Source organism: Parus major, chromosome 5 (genome assembly GCF_001522545.3).
Source record: "Parus major isolate Abel chromosome 5, Parus_major1.1, whole genome shotgun sequence".
Lineage (NCBI taxonomy): Eukaryota > Metazoa > Chordata > Aves > Passeriformes > Paridae > Parus > Parus major.
In genome coordinates this window covers 46,643,467-46,663,612 of record NC_031774.1, presented here as the reverse complement: position 1 = coordinate 46,663,612, position 20,146 = coordinate 46,643,467, and the positions used below count along the sequence as shown (strand labels likewise).

General features: G+C 38.1%; 1 protein-coding gene across 3 annotated transcripts in view; it reads left to right on the top strand.

Moving 5' to 3' along the window:
* BTBD7 (BTB domain containing 7) overlaps positions 1–20,146 on the top strand; it is a 52,035-nt gene that overhangs the window by 9,322 nt on the left and 22,567 nt on the right. For all 3 annotated transcript variants that reach the window (XM_015629901.3, XM_015629900.3, XM_033515350.1), the window contains exons 2-3: positions 9,545–9,730; positions 14,784–15,863. In XM_015629901.3, the coding sequence (XP_015485387.1) occupies positions 9,649–9,730; positions 14,784–15,863 (1,162 nt within the window). In that variant the 5' untranslated portion in view covers positions 9,545–9,648. The remainder of the gene's footprint in view (positions 1–9,544; positions 9,731–14,783; positions 15,864–20,146) is intronic.

The window sequence follows — 20,146 nt, the reverse complement described above, 5'->3', positions numbered from 1 at the left end:
AAAACCCCTTGGCAGGATGGAGTGTGAAGGAAAAGTACAGTTCCCTGTTAGTTTGGCTTTTGTGGCAGGATCAGATCACCCTGGTGTACCTGTGAAGAGCTGACAGGCAGTGAGTCCTGCATGCAGTTAGCTTCTCCCTGTCAGACTAGTTCACCAGATTGAGGGAAATATACTAAAATTCACATAGGCTTGGCTTTATATTTTTTTCCTATATGAGCAATACCTAGATGCATATATTCTGTCACTGCAAGTTTAAAATCTCTAAGCATTTAAAAAGCAACAACTCCCATGGACCTCTTTAGTAGTGATGGCTGCTGTGTGAAGTGTTGTTAATTGAGGAGGGAACAAACTGCACAAATACAGAGGAAAATAAGTACAGGCCGAAGAAGCAGCAATCAGACACCTAGATACAGGGAGCACTGTCATGGTGAATCCTACAGTGGCTACTGTTGTCTAAATTGTCTTTTTCTGCTAAGACTGTCCTTGCTTTGCAAGTGATTTTTCCTACTGTAAATTTTTTCGGAGCTCTGGAGAAGAAAACGCCTATTGCAAAAGTGGTCTTATAGCTGCCTACTTAAAGTAAGAGGTTTACATTGACGGTGGTAGTTGGCTGAATGGAGATTGAGGCAGTGCTGTACTTGGGCAATGGCTGGAGCAGCCACACGGAAGGATCAACTGAAAACAAACACGGTCCAGCCAGGACTTGCATGGCTTTCCAAATGTCTGCTACAATGAAGGGTACAGCTCTACTGCAGGAATAGGTGCGTGGGGACTGGGAATGTTTATTTTTTGAAGGCTGTGTCAACTGAGTATTAGTCAAACTGCATGTTGTGTTTGATTGTGGGGAGCAAAGTAACCTTTTCTTGCTGTTCTTCCTTCTTTGTGGCATCATCTGTGTTCCTTGAGCCATTCTGTTGCAGGGAGCTAATTACACTGGGAAGGAAAAAAATCTCACGGAAGGGTATACCTGTGTTTAGTTGCTGACCCTATGGAGGAACTTTGGGGAGATGCTGGTGGTAGCTGTGGTGGGCACTGGCGCTGAGGAAATGTGCGTGGAACCAGTGTTGGTGAACCAGCTTGGGTTTGTATACACCAAATAATGCATTTTAAATCCAGATTGCAGCTGTGGTTTTGTTGGATGCAGGACTTGTCGTGGCTTGTGGCTTACTGTCAAAAGTATTCAGACTGTAGCTGTAATGAGTCAGTTTTATGGCTCTGACTTAATGTTGTCTTCAATGAGGAAAATCAGTATTTCTTTAATAAAATTCCTGATGTTTCATGAAAGGACTGGACTAGATTGCCTTTTGAGTTCTTTGCCACACCTTTTCATGTTGCCCCTTCCAGTTTTTCTGTTGTATATAGATATACCCGTTAGTGTTAAATGTGTAAGAAATTATGCTAGCAGCCAATACTTCAAATTGTTTTATCAAAGAGAAAAGGCTGAATGGGTGAAATTGCTGTTGTGTAATGACAAAAGGACCCACAGAGAGGATATGGTACAGAAGAAAAGGAATGGTGGTGTATCAAGGCCTGAAGTGTAGAGAAAAATGTTTTGGATATACGGCAATATTGGTAATAGCATTTTTTAGCCACAGGCAGCAGTTTCAGTGGAAATAGATGAGCTGTGTATTGTTACCAAGCATCTTGGAAGCTTGAGTATAAAGGGAGAGTGTTGTATAGAAACACTGTAGTCATGAGGAATGACATTCCAAGCAACAGAAATGCCACAAGATGTTATTACTGATACAATGACTAGCTGGCAGGATGAGGAGTTGATTGCAGCCAAATTAAGATAGAAGTGATTTTTTCATCTGATTATTAAAAGAGGCCACCCATATGGAAAGGCTGATCACTATGTGGGTCCAAGAGTTTTAATCTGCTTTGATGTTGGAGCTACTGTTGTGAAAACCCTGAGCAGTGTCATCACCATAGATGACTCAGGCTGTGGAAGTTATTAAGGGAACTAAAGCTGAGTGATGAAAAGGTTTCTTTTTTGAAGATGGGTTGAAAATAGTAAGTCATAAGATAGGATGGGTGCTGCTTGCCTACTGAAGGTACAGAGCACACTGTCTGGGATTGTCCTCTTCATGACTCTGATGCACTCTCAGAGGCAACATATCCTGAGAGAAGTGTGAATGGAACTGTGCACTGAATTTACAAGCACTGTTGTATACAGGAAGCTCCCACGTCCTCATTCAGAGTAAATGGCTTTCTGTGAAATAATTGGGCCTGGATAAAAAGGGAAAATTACTCCAGTACAAGGAAAACTGCAGGGTATATGGATCTTCCATATGTTTGGGGTTTGAGCCAAGATTTTCCCATCTTAATGAATTTATTAATTGAAAACTGGATTTTTTGTTGTGGTTGGGTCACAGCTTGAGCAAGAGGAGGAATTCCCTTTCTCAATGAGACAGGGATCTTTGGGGGGCACTCTTAGACTAAATAGAATAAAACTCCATGGGGGTAGAAGACTGTAGAGAAGAAAGACTGTTTGCCCTGTTCCAGAAGAAGCAGCAATCCTGTTGCCAGATAAAGGGTACAGGGATAAGAAACCCATGGAATATGCTGTATCAAGGTGGTAGAGTTTCATGTGGAAGGTTGTTGCTTTTCCTAGACTTCTGCCTCTTCCAGGCCAGGGGGAAGGAACAGGTGAGCATGGATATTGCTGCAATAATGGACAGTCATTATCTGGAGACACAGTGAGGAGGGCAGCAGTCATACCAGCCTGGTATTTGACCTCAGTATCCAAAGCTGAATGTAGCTGAAATCTCCATGAGTTAGGTCACTGCCTGACAAAAGTGTTGGCCTAGACTTTGATGGAAAGAATAAAAGGAGACTACTTTAAAAACAAAACAAAAACAAGGTCTGCTCCTTTTTCTGAGGTACTTTGCCTGTAATTTGGAAGTTCCTTTTTCTGTCTTAACCAACTGATGTGTTCATCCATCTAAACCAAAGAATATTTGCCATTCTTAAAAAAAAAGCATGTGGGTAACTTTTGCTGAGAAGAGGTCTTTTGAAACACATTTAGACTCCTCCAAATTTATCACAGTATGCCAGTCTATGCTGCAATTATTCTAGATTGGCTAAAATTAATTATCCTCATTTTCCTGTAAATGGATATGTTCATACCTAATTACTCTGTTTAGTGATATTGATAAAGATTTGCTCGATAGCATTTCTCTGATTTTCTTATAAAGTAGATTTAATGATGTTTTTTATCTAAATCAGATAATGTTCCTTTCAAGTTAACTTGTGAAAAAATGGAGAGTCATTGAAGAATACATGCTGTCATTTCACTTCAAGAGAGTCCTAGAGGGCCATAAATGAGCTCTTGCTCATTTGACTGAAAGAAGTGTTTTGAATTCATCTTCAGGAGCATTAGTTAAGTCTTTCATATGAATGTTATCAATCAGAATAGACTTTTGGTTAATTAGCGTGTTTTTGCAACCAACTGGAAGAATCACTGATGTAGAGAGATAAAAATGTATTTGCCAGTATATGAACACATTTAAGTTGCTTGGGAGGAGCAGCCTATTCCATGCAGGATTGTACTGGTGTAATTCAGTTAGTCTCTGTGTGTTTTGTATATTTGAATTTTTTAGCTGCTGGAATTTTCTGTGTTTAGAGGAGTAAAAATATGTTGATGTTCCCTGCCTCCATACTGCTGTTAGTAATTTGACCTGTCAGTCCCTGTTAATGAAATTATTTATTTACTTCTATGATGTGACATGTTCATATCATACTTGAAATCACTTTACTGATCATCAGAAATATTACTTTAAGCGCTATTTGCAAATACAGCATTGAAAAGAGGGTTTTTTCCTGTAAGTTCTGTGGGTTTTTTTCAACTGTTGAAATGCTGCTCAGTGTTTTCAATTTCTGAAGTCTGTGTATCTTCAAGACGACACACCTTTGTGCTCTATTAGAGTGTAGTTCTTTTAACTTTCACTCTGATTCCTCGGAGAAAAGGTTGAAAATCAGTACAGGTTGTTTGTTGGTGGGTTTTCCCCAATAAAACTCACTCCAGTGATTCTCAACAAATCTAGAAATAAAAAGCTAGGATTATTGTGGTGTTCTTATCACCTCATTTTGAAAGAACTTCTTGATGGAGAAGCATACTACTTCATGGAAGAAAAATGCTCTAAATTTCATGCTTAACTATAAGAAAGGGTTCTTTGTGATAGCTGGAACACATGATTCTCAGCAAAGCACTGAGTAATGCAGTCACTTTCATAATCTAGTTATATCTGCTTTTTCTTGCCCTCTTGAGCTGGTTAACTGCTGATGTGGCTTAAGTTCTGGTGTTTTGCCTATTGGATTTTTCTTTCTGTCTTTCCAATGCAGTAAATAATGAAATTATACAGATTCGTTAGCCCATGCCAAAAAGAACATTATCCATTTCTTATTTTTGTACAGAACTTATCCAAACCACAACCTTTCAGCTGTTTCAGTTGCATCTTACTATTGTATCATCCAGTTAATTTTGAATAATGATAAAGGTTGATTGCTTGACTGGATTATAAAAAGGAGTCAGAATAGGCTTTGTGTGGATTTGCATGTGTGTCATGCATAATCAACTGAGCATTCAAATTTCAGTTGTTTCCTTTGAACAGGAAATTACTTGCCAGTTACAGTTTCTCTCAGGTACACTGTCCCATATGGATTCAGTCCTTTAGCATGTGCGCTTTCAAGATTGTAGACTCTACCTCCACAAAATCTGAGAGTGTGCCAGTACCTCTGAGTGTCTCATCCATGGAAAAAGAGGGAGGTCAGGACAGGTAGCATTCAGTTCCTGTCAACTTTTCTTACTTGGAGAGCCACCTTCCAGTAGCACAGTAAGAAAAATGAGGTAGATATTCCATGCACATCTGAACAAGCAGTTGGAACTCCGGGCACAGGCAACTTTGTAGTCATTTTTAAGAGCTTGTGCCTTTGGATGTTGTTGACTTGTAATTCCAGCAACATACTGCATAACAACCAGCATGGCCAAGGCTGGCTTGGGAAACTTCTCAGTGGATGGGGAGTTCCTTCTCTTCTTCTGAACATGGGATTGTTCCTGGATCACTCTCTGATGGCTCAGGGCTCTCTATTGGTCACCAGACCACTGTTCTGCTGGAGGCAGGTTCAGGATGTTAAGGCAAGCTCTTGGGATGTACTTTGGGCATGATAGCAAGGTCCATTCTCATGAGTTCTTTCAGTTTTAGTTATTATCTACCTAACTCCTATGGAATTAAGTTTGTCCTCACTGAAATTTAGTTGATGTGTTTCATTACTGGTGTGGGTGCTTTTTATTGCTGGATCTGGTAATCTCATCTTGCAGTAAAGTTGTGCTTGTTACTTGAAATGAGCTGTTGGGGGAAAATAGCATAGCATTTTTGGTCTGGATAAAAATCTAAGCAAACATGAATAAATTATTCTTATGATCCCTGAGTTATTATTTACTCACAATAAATTTAAAAGATGTTAGGTAAAGTGAGAACCTGAAATACCATGTTGGTACAGGTATGTGCATGTACTTGACATAATTTCCTACTTTAGTTTTAGTATTATGCTGTTGCATAATCCCATGGCAGCAACTCCAAAAGAAATACAAAGTTCTTAAAATTTTACGGGGGGAAAATCAAATGGTTGTAAAACCTGTTGTAGCACTCCCTACCTAACCCATATATTAATTGGATCCCAGTGATTTACAGGAAATTTTATGAAACGTTTGTATTGAGTGGTGCTATAAACAAAGTGTTAGTGTTAACCAAAGTCCATTCTGTACTTTTTGTTAAATTAAAATTCCCAGTCCAGGAATACCTGGCTGTCAGCCCAGATATCTCAGATGCATGTCACCTAGGTTCTTAGGATTTTAGGTTCAGTGTGACAAAGATTGAGAAGACTGGGGAACTTATTTCAGGTACTGAAACCTTTAACCAGACTTGTGCTTATTTTAAATTTCATTCTGAGTATTGGTATAATCTCAAAGTCATTTTTATGCTGTTTTGTAGGATTCGGGGTGGTAATTTTGGTTTTTATTAACTTCCTCATTTTGCATAACACACTCCATATACTTGTTCTGCAGTACAGACTATTTTAAACAAACTTTGATATAGTTTAACTCTTCTTGTGTACGTGTGTATGTTCATAACACATCTGTGCATGCGTCACTGCTCTCAACAACTGTTTCAGTTGGTCAGCAGATGTTGAATTTGGTTTCATTTTGGTAATGCTTATGGGGATGCATGCAGGCTTTCAATAAAAAGGAAGGAAAAAGTCCACCTGATGGTAGTTTTTAAAACAAAATTCCATGGCTGTATTCTGAAGCTAAAATGCAATTAGAAAATTCTTCAGATGAACTGAAATAAGGGAACTTTCAGTGTTCAGGACAACTTCTGCAAGAAAAGATGAAATCTGTCTTTCCTTTTGCAACTAAAGATCTAATTGTCTGTGGTTTGGGGTTTTTTCTTCATTTTTATGTTCCTCTTCTTTTACAAGTGCCTTTCACTGTGGAGAAGCTGCATTCTTGACTTGGCATTCTTGCAGTATCTGAGTTGAATTGACTAGTCTCAGCTAGTTAGTTATATGCTAGACTAACTGCTGTTCAGGTAGACAGTGTTTAGTACAGAGGCTGAAGTGGACAATAACAAAACAAACCAAACAAAAAAAGGCATCTAAATCCATGAGTGGTTCAAATACACTTTGCTGTTAAAAGATGCAGTACTGCAAGTATTCACGTGGTGCCATAACAAACAAATTGGGTGACTGATACTGATTCAGCTTTTTGTTTAGGTTGGCTCTAACGTGGGTCAGTTTATCTGGTTTACAAAATACTTGGAACAGAAGAAAAAAGGTAGGAGAAGTGATTATGAGAATGAAGAGAGGAAAGTGGGGCTTCCTCCAGGGCAGAGTTCATCACTAGCTGAATTTTTTGGGAAATGCAACACAGGTTATATAATATTATCTTGTAAAATTTAGCGCTGTATTAAAAAATAAAAGAAGTGTACTTTCAGTTGATACATGAGGTTAAGGACAGTAGTGGACCTAAAGCTATGATCAGCTTTGAGCCAAGGAGCCAAATAAACTTCATGAACTACAGAATGTTCAAGATGCAAAATACTCTTAAGAAATCAGCCTGAATACACGTGACTTAGCAGTGCAAGGAAGTTATGCATTCTAAATTCAGAGAGTGAATTCATTCCGCACAATACTCACTTGGGCTTAATGTGTAACAATGTTATTGTGATAAGCCTCCAAATAAAATAATTTTATCTATTGTGTATTTTAGGAAACTTTTATGATGTTCCTTTTTGAGGTTATTTAAATCTTGGTTTGCAAATTGAAGCATTAACTGCTAATGGTATTGAACAGTTGTGTGTATTCCTTGATTGCATTCCTTCCATCTTTTGGCACGTATTTATTGTCAAGTGAAAGGAGGTGGAAAATACTAACTTCAAACCTGGGACTTGTTTCTAAGTATTGAGTGCTTACATATATAAAAATAGAAAAGCTCAACACTTTTTTGTTTTCTTCCCTCTTTTACTTAGCTCTTGGGCTCTTTTCTGTGTCAGGAAGAACTGAAAACTATTAGTAGACATCTAATAGACAAGTTATCACACCACAGCTGAATGCAGAAAAGTGGAATAACAATGGCATTATTCCAGGACTCAGGTTCAACTGAACCAAGTCCAATTTTAGATGAGAAAAGACAAATTGCTGGAATGTCTGCTCAGGTTGCTAACCTTTACCTGTGAGCAAGTTAGCATTCAAACTGAAAGGTGACTTTTACCTTCACAAAGTTTGTCCTGGGTGTAACTAATTCCATCTAGAAATTTACACCACATTTAAGCAAGGTATTCTTGGTTCATACAAAAATCACTTAGAGTGTCACTGATTTGATGAATTTATTTTCTAAGTCAGTGAAGTTTTTCATAAATGAAGTAGAGATCTGCACCATATGGGTTCAGTAATCTTTGAATAGCTTATTTGTGCACAAGGGAGAAAATGAGTGCATGCATTGGCTAAGACTGAACAGATCCAACAGCTTGTGTTTGCCGAGAATTATTGGTATTTGCTGGTGTGATGGTGCCTGTTTTGTGTGTGCTCTGGTTCTGTCTTCATCCTGAATAGGCTTCTGTTCATGTGGGTGGGTATTTTATCTTTGTTTCCTGATATGTAGCAAGCTGAATCTGCGTGGAGACAAGTTCAAGATTGTACACAGCTGAGGTGACCAGGCTATCTCGCTAGGGAGGGCAGGCATGGGAGCTCCCTTTTCTCATTTACAATCCTGTAGGTTGGCTCAAGTTGGCTTGAAAGCTGCTGTGGTGGTTTTATTGTTGTGTCTCCTGCTTTAGCAGGATTCCAGTAGTGCTCAGCAAGCTGCAGCTGTGTGAGGCCACCCTGGGATATGCACACGCTAGAGCAGCAATTCTACCTGATAACCGTGTCTGAAAAGCCAGGTTTTCAAACCCTTCCCTACTCTTCCTCCTCATGTACCCAGCCCTTAAATCCTGGAGCACTTGTTTCCCTCACCTCTGTGCAGCAATTTGCAGCCTTTTCGTTCCTGGCCTGTCTCTCACTTCACGCTCCCCAGGATCTGCACTGCAGGTGTCCTTGAAAACTTGAAGTGACGCGTGCATGTCACTTTCTTGGCCAATTTATCATGCCACAGACTACCAAGAAAGGAAGAAAATTCAGAAGCATGTAGCAAATCTATATGTGTTCACAATATTTAAGGGAATCGAAAAGATTCTTGGTATAGACTTGACCTTTGTATCACTCTTTATCTTCGTTTTTGTATTTTGGAAGGGGGCACAAGTGTTCAGTTGACAGTAGTGGTTCTTCATGTGTTAACTTTCATTTTCAGTATTAATATTTTAATGCTGATAATATTGGAATAAATTAGAATGTCTTTGTTGTACATTAGCAATGAATCCTTGTTCAAATTACCTCAGAACTGACTTCTGAGATGTTTTCAAATGCCCAAAAAAACCCATTTAACGAATCCTTAAATGCCTTATTTTTACTATTTTAAAAGTACATCTAGGTCTTTTCATGTCTAAATTTGAAAAGCAGTACTGAATGAGAACTCTATAAATGTTATGAATAAAAATGCAGCTGAAATCACTGGTGATGGTGTAATCTCAAATAGGACTGGCTTATTTAGCTTTCTCTATCAGTATAATTCAGTTTGGAATTTTTTAACCATGTGGGAATAGGTATAAACATGTATGAAAAGTCTTTCTAGGTATAGTCAAAGGAGAATACCTAGTCTAGACCAAGTTCTTCTTGAAAATTTCTTGGCTAAAATTTTGATAGCCATCCTGTTCTGTGATGCAATTTATCATATGATTTGTGAATAGTTTGGAAAATTACAGGTTTTTGTGGGGAAAATAATATTTCTGATGTTCGTTTAATCATTCAAATAAAAGGCTATCTTGAAAATGTTTGAGATTTTATTTTAAGAAAATACTGTGTGTTGGAAGCTGGGTTTATTTTATCTAAATCACGTAACATTTAGTGACAAATAATGAAGTACCTTATTGGTGTTTTTGTTCTTCAGAAATGGAGGAACAGAATGCTGGACCTGGGATTGAAGATTTATAAAGGATTATGGGATTATACATTGAAGAGCCAGCAGGCGGAATGCCTGAGTGACTGAAGAAAATGGGTGCTAATGCATCTAACTACCCTCACTCGTGTTCCCCAAGGGTAGGGGGAAATTCACAGGCACAACAGACATTCATAGGTAATCCTTTTCAGTTATCTTGTCACTTCCTTAAATGACTCAGTGGATTGTGTATGCACTGGATTTGATTTGCTTGCAGAAATGTTATGGAGAGCTTCTATTTTCTAGGTCACCAGTTTGAATCCATTCAAGCTCAATCGTGCATGAAATTTAGTTCTGTCCATCTGTTTGGCCTATGTATGCAATGAGTTGATCTGCCTTTTGCCAGTAAACAGTTGCCAGGTTATTTAAATAAAATAAGTGGTGTTTTTTATAATTAAACCATGCATGCTAGTTTTCCCTGTTCAAGAGCACTTGCTTTTGGTTAGTACTCATATTGTTTTCTACTCTTCCTCAGAATTTCTGTCAAACTGTGTCAGAGCATGTAAAACTCTTGATCATCAGTATTCACTGTAGTATTGACATTGTGTCCAAGGAATTACCTCCTTAGTGCTAGAAGGGATATCTTTGGTAATAAATCTGTTAAAGTAACAAACAGGCTTGAAGACAGCTTCTCTTCCTTTTCCTGTTTCTGTAAAATGGGGAAAGGGGGTACTTACTGTCCTAACAGTATTATTTACAAGCCAGGACCTTGCTTAACTGGAGACATGTGTTGAAGTGCCCTTAAGAAAGTATTTTCTCATCCTAGTCATAACTGGGGCAGGCATCACCTTTATGTGTTTTTCAGTCTAGTACAAAGAGACCTCAGTGCAGATCTAAGTACTGTCACACTATAAATAATAAACAGCTATGTTATGAATCTGAAAGAAGGCAGTCTCTGAGAAGATAAATATTCCATAAAAAAACCCAACCCTGACAGCCTGGAGAATGATCTTAGCAGTAAATAACATCAGTAGTTTATAAATGCTTTTCTCCTTTATGCCTCAGCTTGCAACACTGCATAAGTAGTTATTGACATTCAGTGTTACTTCTCTTTTTAATCACCATCGGAAGCAGAGTGATATCCTTAGCAGAGGAAAAATTGACTCACTTGGTAAATTTTCTTTTTTCTCTGCTTTCATGGCATTCCTAGCTATGAGGTCTCATTTGAAGACAGACCACAGACTTACATTTAAGGAGCTGTGTGCTGTCACAGCATGCCAAGGAGGAACTTTCAGTCCTAGCATCATGGATATCCGTGCTGTAAAGTTCCCCTTGAGGGTTTATATATTTTCAGTGTATCATAGATAACTAGTAAAATATTTGCTCCAGCCTGCATATATGCTTTCTAAAATGCATCTAAAATGCTTTTCTTACGTGTCTTGGTGTTTTTTAATCTGCCTCTCTATTGAGTGAAGAGAAACCCTTAGATGCCTTGAAACAGGCAGATCTGCAGGCTGAAACACCTTTTGAGGATATTTGAAGAGATTTCCAAAGGCTTCATTAAATTCCCAAGAAACTTTCTACATGATATGTAGAAGGTAGGAAGATTTAGTTGATGCTCTTCACTATTAAACTCAAAACAGAAACCCATTATGTATTGTGTCACAATAAATTTACTGACCCCCATTACCTGTGGGAAATTGTGGCTGAGACTCTTGAGGAAAGTCTAAAAGCATCTGCCTGTCTCATCTTAGGGAAGGCAGATGAGTGTTCTGGGTAAAATTCTTGCTGAAATATCCTGATATTATGGGGTTCCATAAGTGTGCTATCTGCATCGCATGGGTGCATTTCTTCTTCCCACTTCGTGGCACTTGTCTATTTCTCAATTTGATTTTTGTTTACATGATTAGTTTTTGTAGCTGTCTCAGTAGAAAACAGGTGTGTCCTAAAACTGATAGCTGAGGTTTTCATCACTTGCCAGAATAGTAATGTTTTAATATTGTGTCAATTTTTACATGTTTGGGGTTTAGATGTTGTGGGGTTTTATTCATTTGTTGGGGGAGGGGGGTGTCTGTTTTTATTGTATTGTGGGTTTTTTTTTTCTGTAGACGGCATTAGATCTATTTACTGCCCTAAAGCAGAACTGGGGGATAGAGTTATAATAGCTGCATAATATGTATTAGTTGCCTTATTCTTGGAAGCTGGATTTAGGCCTTTGGGTTGTTTCAGACATGCTACTTTACCATTAAAGCACTTTACCAAGTTTCGTGCTAAATGGGGGATGAATACTGAAGTCTGAGAACTGATACGGCAAAGCATGGTAATTTCATAGTGTGAACTCCTACTGTTAGTTGACTTCATCCTAGTTTGGTTATAGTTTATGAAGAGGAGATAAATCAATAAAAATAGTGTAGTGTGCTTACTTGAAAATAATACTTTTGTTTTAGCCAAAGCTTAACTAAATCATCTTCTTACTGTTTTGTCTGCAACATTCAGGAGGAGGATTTCACACCATTTCCTAGGGTGGTACATCTGTTCAAGATGTTGGCTTTTTTAAGTAGAGCTCTATAATTAGATATTAAAATGTGTGGGCATGCAGAGGACTAAACAGATGTCATTTTTCATTGTCAAGTTCCCAAGCAGCTCCTCTTGGCAGTCATCTGTTTCCGTAAATATTTGTCTGTCCTAAGCTGGGTATGGTCTAGGGGCATGAAGTAGCAATTGCTTTTGAACAGCATTTAATAGATTGGTGCCTTTTAGTATAGTGCTGAGGAATGATTTAATTTTTTCCTACTTTTTATGCTGTTGCCTTATGAAGGAATACAGGCAGCCCAAAAACATTCTCTTCCAGATTTTTTCTTTGAGGGATATGAAGCCACCAGCTGTTGTGAACCCAGAGAGGCTATGATGGTATATCTCTGTTTCTTACAAAAAGCAGTTGTGTGGTGATGCTTTTGTAGCTGTGCTTTATCTGTTTGTAAGGGTTAATAGCACTGTTTGCAGTACTTCCAAAGTTAAATCTTTTAAGTAGCTCAGGGTACACAAAGGTTTGAATGGCATTTTAGTATTTTGTGGTGATTCATGTGCAAGTAATGCCTCACGGCAGCCTTCAGAGAAGAAAGAAATTGAGACTTGCAGTGTCCTAGTTTTTCTATAGTGGAATGTTAGAGAATGTTCTGCACTCAAATTTGCCATTAGAATCCAGTGTACTTCAAATAGAAATGAGCTGGCATGTTCTCTGGAAACAGAATTTGTCATTATAGAGTGACCAAAGTGTAGTTATACTTTTATTGTGAAATGTACCTCTTTAAATGGAGGAGAAATTCTACAGTTATCTCTATCAGCAGGAGGCTGAATCTCTACTTTTCCATTGTCATATCTAGTATAGCATGCGGAAGGAATTTTTATGGTGGATTTTGCAACAAAATCTCTTTGTTGAAGTTGTCTTGAGTTACTCCTGTTATTTTAATCTAAATATATATTCTTTTCACTTATTGAAATTTCAATATGATTAATAACATGTTGCCTGATCAAGCAAATTTTAAACTCTGATAAAATGGTTAGATGTCTTTCCTCAAATAAAGCAAAGTTCCTTCTCAAAGCTTTTACTAATAGGAGAATTGTAAAGCCACTGCATTGCGTGATTTGTGGGAGTTTTAATTAGCTTGACATAAAAGCCACTGTGTAAGTTTATTAAGTTATCGAGGCCTAAACAATAAAACAATATACAGAACTGTTAGATCGCTACAGCTGCCTAAGTCTCAAATACAGCTTTGAATTACTCCTGTGTCTTTCAAAGTTTGAGAAATACTTGAAATCACATGGTAAGTAAATGCCCTGTGTTTTGTCAGACTGGCCCATAACATCACTGTCAGAACAGCATCACAAAACAACATCACAGCGAATCTGCCTTAAACAGATGGAGCTGTGAGATTGCAGTGATAAGAGCAAGTTGTAAAAGGCCCCAAAAGCTCTGGTTCTAGGATGGGCTTTGGAAGATTAATGAAAAAGCAACAAGTAGCGAATTACACAAATGTACTAATAGAAACCTGAAATATTCCTGACAGAAAATGGACAAATACTATTTCAGATGAACCTGCAATTGTTATTGATCTGTGTAGCATTTGCAAATGTTTTCTTCTCATTCTTCTTTGGTCCAGAAGTGGGAGTTGGGTTTGTGTACTTCCTTTTCTCTTTTCTTGTCATGACTGAGGTTCTTCACCATCTGGCTTAAGAGTGAAAACCCTGTAAATAAACTTAAATTAGAAAATTACCCTTAAACAGAAGTATGACTCATATTAAAGCTATGTTTTTTAAACCCTTTTTTTTTTTTCCTAAAACCATACTTTGGTTTTCCATTACTTGTGGAAATGCAGATTCCAATTCCTTTTTTTCCTCACCAAATTACTATTGGTATTAGTTCATAATATGATGGCCCTATAAATTATTTTTGAGAAGAAAAGTAATTATATGTATACTTCAATTGTATAATGCTCTGTTCAAAGGAAGTCTTTAATAATACAGTAAGACTTCCATTCTCCATATTCTTTGTGATGGTGTGTATGCACAAGTTAGTATTTGTTCTGTGGAGAAGAGGCTATATTATGTGTTTGACTTTGGCGTTACTTAATTATCAGATGACAGGATTTTTACTTTTCTTGCTAAATTTGCTCAGAAAATTATCCCTGAGTGTTTTGGTACTGTGTTCTCTTTTTTTTTTTTTTTCTTGTGACTATAATTGTCTGATGCCAGGTATGCATCTGTTGTTTTTATGATGCTTAATGCTAGAACAGAATTTGAAAATACTTTGAACGGGGGGGATTGCTAGTATTTCAATGAGATATTAGGCTTAGAAAAAGTTAATACAATTACACTTTTAATGTTACAACTGCAGTATTCTCTTCCTGCTTAGATAAGTGTACCATATGCTATAGAGCTACATCAACTGGCACTGCTTGGTTCTTATAATTGAATATATTTTAAAAAAACACAACCAACCAGAAAAAAGATTTAAAAATCAAACCGAAACACCCTGAAACTCAGCAAACTATAACTTTGTAGATGCATATAAAAGGCTTTGTTCTTAATGGCCAGGAAAGCTTCAGTCAGGTTTTCAGTTGTCAAATTATTTGATATTCGGAGAAGGAAAAACTGGATAACTTGCAGAATCATTGACGGAGTATTTAGGTGTTATGGACCTTCCTTTTAAATTTAAAGAATAAATGTGTTCAATTTTCCTTTTTGCCCTTAGGGACATCATCCTACTCTCATCAAGGTTTTGGCTGTGAATCAAAGCTGTATAGCCTTGACCATGGCCACGAGAAACCTCAAGACAAGAAAAAGAAAACCTCTGGCCTTGCCACCCTCAAAAAGAAATTCATTAAGCGTAGGAAATCGAGCCGATCTGCTGACCATGCCAAGCAGATGCGTGAGCTCCTCTCAGGCTGGGATGTCAGAGATGTTAATGCATTAGTAGAAGAATACGAAGGAACATCAGCCTTAAAGGAACTTTATCTACAAGCTAATTTGGCAAGACCAGAAGCTAGAACGCTACAAAAAGACATGGCTGAACTTTATCAATACAAATATTGTACTGATGTTGACTTAATATTTCAAGAAACTTGTTTTCCCGTGCATCGTGCGATATTGGCGGCAAGATGTCCATTTTTTAAGACGCTGCTTTCTTCCTCACCAGAGTATGGGGCAGAAATAATAATGGATATTAACACAGCTGGCATAGATATGCCTATGTTTTCTGCTTTGTTACACTACCTTTATACTGGCGAGTTTGGAATGGAGGATTCAAGATTCCAAAATGTTGATATTCTTGTGCAGCTTACTGAAGAATTTGGAACACCAAATTCCTTAGATGTTGACATGCGCGCACTGTTTGATTATATGTGCTACTACGATGTGGTTCTTAGCTTCTCATCCAACTCTGACTTAGTTGAAACTTTTGGTGGAAGTCAGAACTGTCTAGATGAAGAGCTCAGAGCTCACAAAGCTATTATTTCGTCACGATCTCCCTTTTTTCGTCACTTGCTGCAGAGGAGGATACGAACTGGTGAAGAAATCACAGACCGAACTCTACGGACTCCAACTAGAATTATATTGGATGAATCTATCATACCAAAAAAATATGCTAAGGTCATTTTGAACTGTATGTATACAGATGTGGTGGACCTCTCCGTTTTGCACTCCAGTCCTTCTGTGGGCAGTTTAAGTGAAGTCCAGGCTCTTGTAGCAGGAAAACTAAACATGACTAGGGCTGAAGAAGCTATGGAGCTTTATCACATAGCACTGTTCTTGGAGTTTAACATGCTTGCACAAGGTATGTAATACTGTCCTCACTTTAGAATATATGACCTTATTAGAGTAAGTTTTAGAAATTTTGCAGTGTAGGGATGCTTATTGTCAGCTGTCAGTGGCTGACAGTTCCTTTAGAAATGGAATTTGTTTTCCATCTGTAAGTTGTTAGTAATGCATCTATTTCCTAGGGACAGAAGAGATTTAGTTGTATGGTGCATCATTGTTGAGACATGTTAATTTTATCAAATGTGTATAACTGGTATTGATATTTCTAATGCTTTTCTGCTTTCTGTAATCCATTTTTTGGTGTAAACTACAGAGTGATCCTTGTTGAGAGGAGGAAATATTTAGACTTGTTAGGAAGTGTCTGTATATGTTAACAAGGCTGTAAACTTGATTGACCATTTCTGTAGTTTATGTCAAAGACACCAACTCTGCAATCTTGCTGTTGGAAGGAAAACTTAAGTAGCTTAATTGCACTAATCTCAGGTCTTTAATGTCTGCCCCTCTATGAACAGAACTGAAGGCAGGGTCAGTCAGTATTTTCAGACATAAAGTTTAGAAAGTTTTACTACTTCCGTTATTCTTGAAGATCATTCAAATCTTGATTACATAAAACCTCCTGAACTGAATTACTGCAATTTCAGGTGAGGTGTGCAAGCACTGATCAGTGAACTAATGGCACTTCTTGTGGTGGCAGGAGTTTTGCCCACAGTTTTGTCTGATGGTTTTTGAGCTATTTAGTGGCCATATGATTTATAATGAAGTGTGGAAATTGCTTCAGGCCTTGTTGATGGGGAATTAGAATTTTACTTTTGAGCTGAGAAAGGAAATATCAGCAACATAATTTGTTTAAAGTAGTTATTTTTTTTTTTAACAAAAGGAACTTTTTACAGTAGATCTGTACATCCATAACTTCTAGCTGTCAAATTAAATTTGACAAGATAGAAACCAGATATTATAAGCTATAACGTAGTTCTAAGTAAAATAGGGAACTTGATAGAGTGGACAGGAAAGAGCAGTATAAGCACTGCAGGAAGAGGTCATATTTTTAATGGGCTCTCCTAATAGTTACATGAAACTGAGAGTGATGAGTGGTGAGAAACTAATAGAACTACTGTAGCTCACGTGGAGTTCACCATTAGGAAACTAATTTTCAGATTGTGCTCAAAGTTGAAATAATTGTTCTGCAATAAAACTGGCACAAATCAAAGGGGATGTGTTTTCTGAGGTAACATTCTACAGGATGCAATTAGGATGTTCTTAAGCTCAGAATCATCCAATCATAGAGCAGCCCAGGTTACAAGGGGCCTCAAAAAGTCATAGAATCCAACCTATCTGAGTGAGAAAGGGATCCTTGGTGAGATTGTCCAGCATTCTGTCCAATCACTTCTTGAAAACCACCAGTGATGGGGACTATACTGTGTCCCAGCGGAGATTGGCCTGGTGAAGTGATTGTTCTCATTGCAATAACACCTTGTGCTGAGATGTTTTCCGGTGCAACTTACACCTGTTGCTCCTTGTTCTTTTAATGTGGCTTCTTGTGAGAAGAGAACCTCTGTCCTTTTTATAGCTGCTCTACAGTTGCTCAGGGTCTGGGAATACTACGACAAGGTCCCCTGAGCCTTCTGTTCTTGAGGGAGAAGAGACCTAACTTACTCAGTCTTCCCACATAGACTAAGTTCTCCAGTACTTTTACATAATGGCACTCCTTCAGACTCTCTGTTGTCTATCTGCATCTTTCTTCTTTTTGTTGTTTCCTTCTCAATACACCTAGAAACTTCATGTTTCAGAAGGGGCAAGAAGTTGTATTATAGTTGAACTATGGTATTAAATTAATTACTATATGATATGCGCAAGCTAATAGCACTTGAGAACAACTCTGTAGATCAGCTGAAAGCCAGAAAGGAAAATGGGTTGAAATTAAAGAGGTGATGGCGTTTCTCAATTTTAGTGCATGCACATTTATACAAGTGCTAAAAGGATTTAATGTGCTCAGGGAATACTAATGAGAGAATTAAATGGTGAATGAAACCCTTAGTGAGACACTGAATAATTATGCACTGTTTCATAAATGAACAGGGTGCAATTCTTTTCCTCAGATTGGAAACCTAAACTGGAACAACTGTGATCTGGAGGTGTTCTGATGAAGCAGTGTTAGTTATAGCAAAGCAAAAAAGCAGTGACAGATAGAGAACTTTCAAGAGAAACTTAGGTAAACTTATAGATAGGAAAATGCCTTTTATTTTCTGTTAGTAAATACTGAAAAATGAGCTCTTATTTTATTTGGTGCTGAGATTGTTTCTGCTCACTTTGAGCTCGCTTGGATCAGCATGTCCCTAAGCTAGCACTCTTGTCAGTAATCCACTGCAGAATGGTGCTGCTCTGGAATGTATATTCCATGAGTCAGTGGTAACAAGATTTCTACTTTTTCCAGGAAGCTTTCCCCCAGTACTACCTCTAGGAGAGTAGAAAGAAAGGCAGCAGCAGGAGCTGCACTGGGCTTGCACCTCAGCAGCACACTTGACTGGGTGAAACCAGCGAGTGCAGGAGTGCAGGCTCAGGCTTCGTGACCCTCTGGATGAACTGGAGCTGCAGTGTTTTGAGGGTGGTCATAGGGAGGAGGTAGAGGGATGTAGTGGCATTCAGAGGCATTCAGTAAATCTCTTTCTGACCACAAAAGTAGTGAGATTGAGGGGTGGTGCTGTTGTTATACATAGGGGAGAAATGCAGTAAGATCAGCAACTGTTGAAATCTATTTAATTATCAAATACTTGAAAATGTAGGTTTGGCACTCCTTCAGATATTGAAATTCTAGATGTTAACTTCACCTAATTAGGATTTTACAAATTGGTACTGCATTCCCTAGCTACTGGAGAAAGTAGTAAGCACTCTGTAGAGCTGTATGCACCAGTGGAGTCAGAATAATAGTTTCATACTTAATTTGCAGAGTTCATGTTTAGGTCATTGGTACTGTGCAGGCACAGAAGAACTGTTCTGGTATAATCTTATAATCAAAATTAAAAGGAAGCTTATTTGGTCAGGGAGAACTCTATGCCTGCATGTGACTGAGATCACTTAAAGATGTGCTTTTGTCATGACCACTGTTCTTGTTCCTGACTGAATTGTGGCATCTTGTCCTCATTTATTATGATTCTTAAAATGAGGTAGATGGGAGATCTTAATTTCAGTAGCGTCCATCCTGTTCCCTGATTTCACAGCTAGCAGACTTCTCTGTTGGAAGCTGTCACTCAAACATCTGACTTCTAGTGTTATGCAGAGTGATGAGGAAGAGACAGCATTGTGTAGGTGTTGGAGGCCACTGAGCAGGCAGTTCTCCTGACATCTCCTGACATCCTGACTTTTGGCAGTGTTTTTCCACTCTGTGGTGCAGCAGGTGTCCAGTTCTGCCCAAGTACTGACTGATCTCATCAGCTGGCTTTCTCAGTAGCTGATGTCTTAAGTTTCTTCTCTAGATTTCCACACCCTCAGCTAAAGTTTTTTGTTTCAGTTCACTCCTGCTAGCCAATTGCAAACTTGCAAAGGCTTGTCTCCCTGGTTTCATAGAAAATATTTTGGGCTTATTAATGTTATGTCTGGATACTCTTCCCAATTAATTTTTCTCGCTTGCATTTTGCTGAGTGTTTGTAACTGAGTGTCAAGTGAAGTTGATGTTCTTTAAAGCTTCTGATCAGCTCCTTTTATTTTTAACAGATTTTTGTTTGATTTGTCTTCAGGGACCTTTGTAAGTATCCAGATGTTGCAATTTTTCTTCAGTTTCAGTAGATGGTTCAGCTTTGAGTATTTCCATGGAAATTTTCCCATTCCTAACACAGTGATACACCTTTTTCTGACTTGCGATTTAATACATAGTTTCCCTGTGGTGAAGATAGTGATAGTATGAGTATGTGCATTAAATCTTTACTGTCCAAGTAAAGCAGAACAACCTTTATCTAGAATTTCCTTTGCCTTCATCTTGATTTGTTTTAGCTGGGGGCTGTCACTTACCTTTCAAGATAAACTGAAATGGATGTTTGAACGAACTAATTTGAGTAAATGAGCTAATCGGCAAGTATATCTGTTCAATAAAACTGGTCATACTGAAACCCATTTGTGCCTAATGGGACTGACATTGTTTCTAGGGGTCCTGTGGTAGTTGTTACTTTCAGAAGTGAAGCTCTTCAAGGCTTTCACAGAGACTATGTGGATTAGAGTCATCTCCAGGAAGTTGGAGCACATCCCATAGTGGAATGTTCCTGTGCTCCGCCTGACTGTTTCTGCCCTCTCCTGCAGTTTTTCTGTCTT